Here is a 9,859-nt window from a genome sequence, read left to right on the forward strand (position 1 = left end):
TTGTACAGTAGTATATGTGATATTAGGAGCCACAAACAGAAGGAAGCCAAAGCTGTCCTCACCCTGCAAATGTTCTCACAGTGAAGTTGGTTCAATTGGTTTTCACAACAAGAAAACACACACACACACACACACACACACACAGAAGAATCAGTATTCCAGTCAGATGTTTCTCTTTCAGTGAGCTCAGCTGGCTCTGGTTCCCAGTAAAACCACCACCAGGGGGCAGCACAGCTGAGAGTGTTTAAATGTGAGTGTGTGTGAGAGATAGTGAGAGCCAAAAAGAGCAAAAGAAAAGTATGCATGATTGTGCAGACAAATGTGTGTATTTGTGTGTGTGCCAACCTTGTTTGTATGCCTGCGTTTGTCGGCCTGTCAGTGTGTGTGTATGTGTGTGTGTGTGTGTGTGTGTGTGAGTCCTGACAAAGGCTCCATCCAGCCATGCTGCAGAGGGCTGCTTGTTCCCAGAGACCCTCAGAGCTCCAGGACACCCAGTCTCTCTGCTGCCTGCAGCCCAGACACAGCAGCCCCGACACGGACACGGTCCCTCACCCTGCTCCCCCCCCCTCCTCCTGGAGCTCCGACACCTGTTTGGATTACTGATGGACAGGAAAAACAGAGACGAGTTTTAAAGTGGGAAACTTAGTATTAGTGTAGGAGTGAGAAGAGAAGAGAAGAGAAGAGAAGAGAAGAGAAGAGAGTATAAGAGAAGAGAAGAGAAGAGAAGAGAAGAGAAGAGAAGAGCTTCTTATCTGGACTACAAGCTTATTAAAAATCTAGTTGATCACAAACAAGCGTTTCTTAATTGAAACTTTCTGGAACTTCAGTGGATGTCGAGTAAACAGCAGCCAACTCTGGCGTAATTTAACCAAAATCTTTCCCTGGAATTGTCGACTTTACTGACTTTTTGTTAGGAACTCTGAACTAGATCTTACTGAAAGGTTCGGAAACTTTGCCGACATCAAGCTGCTTTATTCCTGAATATTTGGACATTTTGGGAACCTTTCTGGGATTCTATTGGAACGCTGCACAGGATTCTGCACTATTACTCTATTGTCACGTCCTTCTGGTTTGAATCTACCCAATTTAAGAGGAATCTTTCTCATTTAAGACCTGAACCATGGCTCTGTCTGTTGGTCTGTGGCTGTGTCTGTACCTGCCGCTGCTGTTTACCAATGCAAAGAGCGTCGGGAAACACGACAGTCAACTCGACACCATAGACAAACCCTTCTCTCGTGTCAAACTGGAACCCCTTTGGATCACCAAGCAGCTCAGGACTGGGGTCGACGCCGCCAATCAGAGCTTTCCCCTCCCTGAGATGCTGGATCTAGACTTGGACCAGCACCACCGCCAGGCCCGTGGTGCTGAGGAGGAAGAGCAACAGTCCACCTTCAGCCAGTCCTTCGAGAATGACTCGGTGACGACGCCGCAGGCCACTGAGATCAACAATGTAACAAACGTGGCAGCAGGGGACGACGATAACGATAATATCAATCTCCTTGGAAACACCACCATCTCTGACCACGATCCCCCGGGGCTCTTCAACCCCTTCTACCCACTGGCTGACAGCTCGTATTCGGCCTACGCGGTCCTGTTCCTGGCCGGCCTGGTGCTGGCGGTGGGCGTGGTGGGAAACATGGCCGTCATGTGTATCGTCTGGAACAACTACTACATGAGGTCCGCCTGGAACTACCTGCTGGCCAGTATGGCATTCTGGGACTTCCTGGTCCTGGTGCTCTGCCTTCCTGTGGTGGTCCTCAACCAACTCTCCCATAGGAGGATCCTGGGTGACATCACCTGTCGCATGGTGCCCTATATGGAGGTGGGTGGGGCATATGTGGAAGTAGGAGGAGGAAGAGAGATTGCTTGAAACTGATTTTGTGTTGCCATGTTCTGGGTTAAACACGTTAATGTGATTTGTCCTGAGGGTGGCGCTAGATTAAAGTTAATGGAGGGTTCCTCCTCTGAGGAGCATGAAGGAGTTCAGAGGCACAAACTGGTTGTGCATATATACATTTATACATCTGCATGTTCAGTCTTTGTTTCTTAAGACAGGAGAGCATCCTAGAGCGGCAAGGTTGAAGAGATCCGACACAGCAGTATCCTTTGGTTCTGGTTTGGTCCTTTTTATACTCTGCCTCACTCACTTTGGAAAAATGTCCAACTGGAAGAAACAGCAGTCTTTAAGTAGAAAACACTAACTGGTCCGTTATCATAATTCACCACAGCTGTGGTGTTTATGTCCTGTGGTTTCCAAGTAATACCGCGCTGTTGAGCCACCCAAAATCACTGCAGGGGAAATTCCTTCACCATCACAGCCCTACATTAAAGTGCAGTTTGTTCTGGTGGAGAAAAGATCAGAGGGTCATTAGTGGGTGATTATCAGGACCCCATTCACACCTGGTACAAGTCTTCACAGGTCCACTTGGTTCAAAGGAACCAACTTGGGACCAGTGTTGGACCGGGGACAAATGATCAGTCTTATCGGATGTGTCAATATGTCTAATACCTAAGAAATATTCTCGATACATTTATTATTTAGTGTTTATTTAGCAGAGACAATGTAAAATACATGTTCTGTACCAGATATACCTAAAAGCTAATTTTACAAACGTTGAACATAACATTGATTAGTAGCTATGCTTGCTTGGGTAATGTTAGCTAACCAACAGCTAGCCAGCTAGCTCAACGTTATGTTTGTAATGTCTGTGTGAGAAATTATTAGCTCTTTAACAGCTAATATAGCTGGCTGGCCTGTAGTTCTTGGTTGTAGAGCAGCAAAATGTTGGAACTAAACCAGTTTTCCTGGCCGAGAGTTGGTTCTTTAACTGTCGAAATGCAATGAACTGGTTTGAGATTAGGCCCTGGCTCCGAACTGGCCCTCAAACTGATGAAAAGGGGTATCAGTGTCTCACAGCTCAATGACTACAGACCTGATTGCCCTTCGACCATGTTTTCAAATTTAAAATATTTTAAAGTATTGCACTCTTTTTTCAATTCCACATCAAGGCCATCTTAACTAAGGAACAGTTTTGTCCAAATGCTGTAGACCAAAATTTAACAGTTCCCTCTTGTGTGGTTTTATATTGTGAATGATAATAAACCAACATTGGCCATAAACAGAACGTTTTCAAATGTCATAAGATTAAACTTCTTAATACAACAAGGATGAGAGTTCTATATCCATTATGTTCAGTGTTTGCTTACGGTTGTGTTACTGTACTGTTTGTCTGAGACCTAGCGTAGAAAATGTGAGAGAGCAGGACTTCACATTATTTCTATAAATTATTCTTTTGAAGCATATAAACACATTATTTTTGGATTGAATTGCTGCTCTTTTACTCTCTATTAGGGCCTATTCAGGTCGACTGCAATATGTATCAGGTCTAATTGTCCTTGAGGTTTCAATATTTACATTTATTGTTAGGCGAGTGTAAGTAGTAATTATGAATTATGTAATTATGGAGCGATATAAAAAGTCCATGAGACCATTGGGGTGGTTGGATGGATCGAATGAGGACTTTGAACCTGGGGACTGGGCTTTGGGTCCCATATGAAACCAAAAGTTGACTTATTTAAAGTTTTAAGTTACATAATGGTCATATATGATGGTTTGGCAAACAACTTTTTTTGTCATTAAGGTATGAGGACTCTTACATCCAGTGTTTCTCATCCGCTTCTTTTCCAATATTGTGAAAACCGCATTGTTAACATTTTGTGTTCTAGCTAACGGTCTTCTTCATTGCTTTTGCTGGCACACTGGAACATTTCTTGGCCGTTCTTTGCTACTTTCACCAAATGTTGATCACAACATGAAACCGAATCACATTGCCTAAGTTCATTGTTCTCAAAACCTCTTGGTGTCAAGGAACCCCAGATAGATACACATCAGGCTATGGACCCGTATTTGATGATAAGATTTTGTTATTCCAGAACTGAAAAATATGAACAAAAAAAGTAATTCTTATACATTCTTTCATTGGGCTAATAACACCACATTATGTAACAATCTGCCTCATTTTGTAATATTTAATACATTTCCCCATATTCTGTAATTTTTTTTTTTTACATATCGTGGTGGCTATTAGAAAATGTGGAAGTTTCACTTTTTTTATGACCTGGATTTTGAATATGCTCAAGCTGTTGAAGCTGGTGGTGTTTTTGAGGAGCCCTCTGGAAGAAAAAACAACAACCTGGGAATGTGCAGTTTGTTAGTATTAAATCTATTGTGTTTATATTAATTAAATGATTGGATCATGTTTGTTGGACAGAAATTCAGATGAATGAAATCAACCAACAACAACAGATGGTTTGGAACTGCGTGATTCTGACTTGTGGGCTTTTGTCCCACCCAAATGCTGTTTGTTGTACCTAGAATGTAGTTAGACTCAAAAGTTATTCTTTGAATTTACTTCAGTATTAACCAATTCTGTTGGGCCAATTTAATTTACATGGGTTGGATCAACTTCATTCACTAGTGAAATTTTAATAAACCTTTCAACTTTTCTGAAAATAGTAAGTTCTTCAAGAGCCACTATAGGTCAGAAAATCCACAGGGAAGCTCAGTGTGTGAGAGGAGTTGATATTTACTCTGTGCAGTTCAGAAATGGTAGAGATCTTTAGAGTTTTAAAAACAAACTTAAGAGCAGAGACTGAAGAGTTTGAGAGTCAGTTGCCTTGGTGACCTGTTACTATGTCTGCTGGAACGTCCTGCTGCCGCTTTCATGGTTTGACAGAAACAAATTTGGGGTGAAAATGATTTGTGACCCGGTCGCTGGCGGCCATATTGGAAGTCCTCCCTTCAGAGAACACTTGATAGTCTGTCGGCCCGTCTGATCAGTCTGCAGATTACAGCTTTGGAGTTGCTGGAAGGTTTATTTTTTCTATTTCGATGTTAAGCTAAGCTAACTGTTGCTTGTTTCCAGCTTCCAGTCTTTGTGCTAAGCTAGGCTAAACACATCCAGGACATTTCTCTGTACTGGATATGCAGAGTCAAATTTGAATTCAAATTTGAATTCAATTTCAATATCAGTTTGCCTCAGGGGGGTTTGTAATTCAATACATAAGCCCTTTGTCCTTAGATCCTCGATTCGGGTAAAAAAAAAAACTTTGAAAAACAAAATGGAAGAAAGTTCAGAAGAGGAATCTCTGCACCAGGAGAAATGACAGCACAGCAGCAACAATCCAGATCCAGATCCAGATCCAGATATCTGCTTTACGCACTGACAACAAGGTTATTATTATTATTATTATTATTATTAGGAGATTAAGGTTGAGGGGCTTGAAGGACCAATATCGGTTTCAGGTTTTAACACAGTAACACAAATTAGATTAGCCACCACATAGCATATCTAAGTACAGGAAAGGAGGAAGTTGACCAAGGCCAATTTCTTAGTTCAGCCAGCTGAGGAAATCTCATTCTCAATTTTCAGAAAAGGTCTAGTCCTTTGAGAAACCACTTTATAGGAGATTAGAGCTGACAACAAGATTTGCTAAGTGACTATTCTCTTCTCGTCTCTGCAGGCTGTGTCTCTGGGCATCACCTCCTTCACTCTTTGCGCTCTGGGTATCGATCGTTTCCACGCCGCCACCTCTTCCTCCCAGCCGAAGGCCCGGCGGGTGGAGCGCTGTCGCTCGGTGCTACTGAAGCTGCTGCTGGTGTGGCTCGCCGCTCTGCTGCTGTCCAGCCCCGAAATCTTCCTGTGGCAGCTCAGCCAGGCCGTGTCCCCGTCCACCGGCCAGCTGGTCGACTCCTGCACCATCACCCCCTCCTCCCCTCTGTCCTTCTACCTGCCCGACTCCCTCCACTCTCTGTTGCTCAGGTATCACCAGGTGAGAATATGACAGACACACAGGATAAACTGAACAGGAGGACAGAGCTTCTGGGTATGTAAAGTGAAGCCAACGTGGAAGTGTCTTAAACCTGTATTCTCTCTAATGGCCAGCAGGGGGCAGCTCCATGGGCTGCACAAAGAAGTCTGATAGTATTGAGTCTTACGGAGAAATGAGCCGACTTCTTACTTGATTTATGAGCTCAGTAAACAGTTTCCTGATGAGTTTATGATGATTACAATGGTACTTCACAAAACCAATGGGTAACATCATGATTGATCCATACTTCACAACAAACTTATGTCCCACATCATGCTGCTTCTTCTGTCTCTTCATCGGCTCACAAATCATTTTAGGATGGAGTATTACATTTTAATTGTGACTGACGATGAAGGACCAGTTACAAATGTACTCACAGTTGAAGTATATTGTCAACTGTTGCTCACAGAATAGTAAGTAATTATCTTAGGAGTCTATAAAGTGTCAGAAAATGATGGCAGCTGTAAAAGTACAAAAAAACACAAATAAAAAAAAAACTCTGTTTCAGGGGCGTATGTGGTGGTGTTTTGGCTGCTACTTCTGCCTCCCCATCCTCTTCACCATCCTCTGCCAAATGGCCACCCGCAACGTCAACAGCGACTCCACCTCTGCCCAAAAGCAGCGTAACCAAGATGACCGCTCCACCAATCAGAAGCGCCAGCAGCACCAGGCGGTGGAGCGTCAGCTGAACTGCACTCTGCTGGCGTTAGCCGTGGTTTACGGCGTCTGCGCTCTGCCCGAACACGTCTGCAATATCACGCTGGCCTACACGCACATCACCGTCTCCGAGGACACGGCTGCCATGCTGGCGCTGTTGCATCACTTCTTGTTGTTCTTCAAATCATCGGTGACGCCGGTGCTGCTGCTCTGTCTGTGTAAGGTAGGTTCAGAAAGTCCAGAAACCTTAGGCAAGACCCTTTTTTTTACTTGACCCCCTCACACCTGCAATGTTATAATGTCTTAAGAGTCCCCTTAATTAAAAGATTTTTTTGGGGGGGCTCAAAAAGGTACGACACAGTACTCGTAGTCATTTTACATTTCTTCAGGTACACAGGTATTGAACCTCCCCTATTTGTCACAGCTCGTCCACACAGCTGTCATCTTTAACACTAACAAACCCTGGATCCCATTTACCTGCTACAGCCTGATGTCCCTGCTGACCCCCTTTTTCACGTTAGCCACTTTGTCCTGTTCAAACAGAACTGATTCCACAGCAGCTACGAGGCCTAATGCTTCAGCCTGTTCTCATTTACAGGGCATCAAATATCGATGTGTTGTCACAACCCTCGCCGTCTCTATTACAGACGCACATAGTACGCACACATTGAATACACTGGTGAGGGAGAGGATAACTAGACACAGGTGAAACGATCAGGGCGGGGCAGAAAATCACAACAGGAAGTAAAACAGACGAAGGCTGTCTTCGATGGAGTCTGCCATGTTGATCGCCATGTTTCTACAGTAGCCCAGAACAAACACTGGCTCTAGATAGGGCCATCTGTGTGTTTTGCAGGCAATGTAGTTCCTCATTCATGCTTAGAAGGGGAGGGTGAAGCGAGGGAGTACCACCAAATCTTACACACTGGGCCTTTAACACACAAATACAAGTACTGTTCATTTAAATAGAGCTTTGGCAGAACCACACAGGTTTATTTTAGTAATTAGTATATATTTATTTATTGCTACTAACTTACTGCTGTGTAAAATACAAAATACTAAGTTTATAAACCAAAACTTTGTACATTTACACATCAAATCTCCGGCCGGTTCAGACCCAGCTGTTAGCAAGCGATAGTCCAGTACAAGCGGTGAGCACACAGACAGTAACATTCAGTAACATCACTGACCTGCATGTCTTTGCCTTTCAGGCTCTCGGCCAGGCCTTCATGGACTGCTGCTGCTGCTGCTGTCAGGAGTGTCAGCCAACCACGGCACAGGGCTCGCCAAGCTCCGCCCAGGTCAAACTGAAGGCAGCCAATGAGACGTCCATCTTCTTCGACAAGGCTAAAGACACGTCGGCCATATTGTCCATCACCAGCTAGAGCCATAGGTCCCTTTTTTGCATCAATCTATCACTTCCTCATAAATCAATTCATCATTTCTTCGTTTTACCCTTCAGCACTGTTTCTCTTCCATCATTAACTTTCCTTTCCCTCCCTCCAATGTTTGCTGTAAATCCATTTTCTCCTCCTTCTATATATTCCTTCCATACATTTTTCTCTCTCCTCCAGAACACTTGTGGATCAATGATTGTCTTTCTTCCTGTCCTCTCCTCTTCTTCCAGAGTACCATTTGTATTATATTCCTTTATGGACACTGCGTTACCCCCCTCCAGCTTCCTCTCTGTTCAGGAGGTGATGTTTAATCTGTAGTGAGATTAGAAAAGTTGCTGTACTTGCACAACCAGCTGTTGTAAAGGCAGGAGCCTGTTTCAGGACTCTCCGAATGGACTCTTTCCTCCAACTTCCTGCTGTATGTAATGTAATGTGTGATATCTGGGGTGGAAAAACCAACATGGATGTCTTCTTTGGTTAGACTAAAGCTGATGTTTTGCTGTGTTTTATGGGGAAGTAATTAGGGCTGCTGTTTACATCCCTTACAGCAGGTTGATGGCGAACACGATCTAAAGATGATATTTTTTGGTTGAAAACGCTGGTGAGGCAGAAGTAATCCAATTGGCTGTTAAAGGTCAATGAGCGGACAACTTACGTAACCATTAAACTGGCTGAAAAGAGTATACAGTTGACGTGTTGTGTATTGAAATGGCAATGACTTGTTTTCGACTTCGTGTTCAAAAGAGGAGGATTCCTAGATGTTTTTGGTGGCTCACCTCATCTTTCTTCTAGCAACAAATTTAGATAAAAATTTTAGGTCACCTTGACTGTGTTCCAATCAGAGCTGTGTTGAAATATGAATGAAGATCTTCCAATATTACCTTGATGGATTAAACAAATGCAGGGAGTTCATTTCTATGTCCCAAGTGTCCTATGTTCCCCAGATTCATATGGCACATAATAGAAATATGACAAAAGGTCCTAGGTTCATATCTACTCTCCCAGAGTCCCATGTTCCCATGGTTAGGGGTTAGGGTTTCAGTTCTACATATCTATATATGTGCTCTCCCAGTATCTTGTGTTCCCCAGATTTATATGGCACATAATGGGAACATGACAAAGGGTCCTAGGTTCCCCAGTTCTTCATACCATGGTCCCATATTCCCAGGGTTAGGGGCCAGAGTTTTGACCTGAACTAAATAGGAGGGTTTGTGTGTTTTAACTAGATATTTAACTAGGGAACATAAGACCTTGGAAACATAGGACCTTGGGTGCATAGGATCTTAGAAACATAGGACCCTGGGAACAAAGGACCCTGGGAACAGGTTATAGTAAAAGTTATTTCTCAAAAGGGAAGAAAGTAGTGAAGTGGGGAAAGGGAGGAGATCTAAAGAGTATTTGAACAGGACTCAGACCTCCTCAGTACTGAGTTGGTCTCTTTGTACAGGAAGTTAAAATGTGTAGGGATGTGTATTAATATGTGTTTAGCACAATGCTTTCACTCAGACTGTCAAATTCAACTAGTACAAATGAAGAAACAGAAGATATGAACGTATCTTATTTTAGTTCTAGAATTACAACTAATTACATCTTTGTATGAAGGGAAGGGAGATTTTTTTTATGTCACAAGAATGTGTATGCCTTTGTATGTTCAGTGTCACAGTGTTAAATTCATGGTATTATAATGAAAACTGCCCATTGTTGGCCCAATATTCTGAAACCCCAGTAGTCCAAAAAATGTCCCATTGGACCGAAAGCCCATTTGTCAGACAGCTTACCTGTAAACCATCAAGAACTGCTGTGAAGGCCTTGTTTTAATACACACTGGATGTGCAGAAAAAGTCAAAGCAAGGTGACCTTTGTTGTAATTTTAACATGTGGTTAACATTGTGAAACCGTCGCAGTTTGGTTATGTTTAGGCATCAAAACTATTT

The 9,859-nt window shown here is 43.1% G+C and overlaps 1 protein-coding gene across 1 annotated transcript; it reads left to right on the forward strand.

Moving 5' to 3' along the window:
• Nucleotides 1-439: 439 nt before the first annotated feature.
• LOC118323967 (G-protein coupled receptor 37-like 1) lies at nt 440-9,851 on the forward strand. Its single transcript, XM_035656054.1, has 4 exons — nt 440-1,822; nt 5,524-5,832; nt 6,380-6,751; nt 7,740-9,851. The coding sequence occupies exons 1-4, from the start codon at nt 1,121-1,123 to the stop codon at nt 7,911-7,913; spliced, it is 1,557 nt and encodes a 518-aa protein (XP_035511947.1). The 5' UTR covers nt 440-1,120; the 3' UTR covers nt 7,914-9,851.
• Nucleotides 9,852-9,859: the final 8 nt, after the last annotated feature.

This window comes from Morone saxatilis, unplaced genomic scaffold, assembly GCF_004916995.1.
Source record: "Morone saxatilis isolate NCDOM2014 unplaced genomic scaffold, NCSU_SB_2.0 Contig15, whole genome shotgun sequence".
Taxonomy (NCBI): domain Eukaryota; kingdom Metazoa; phylum Chordata; class Actinopteri; family Moronidae; genus Morone; species Morone saxatilis.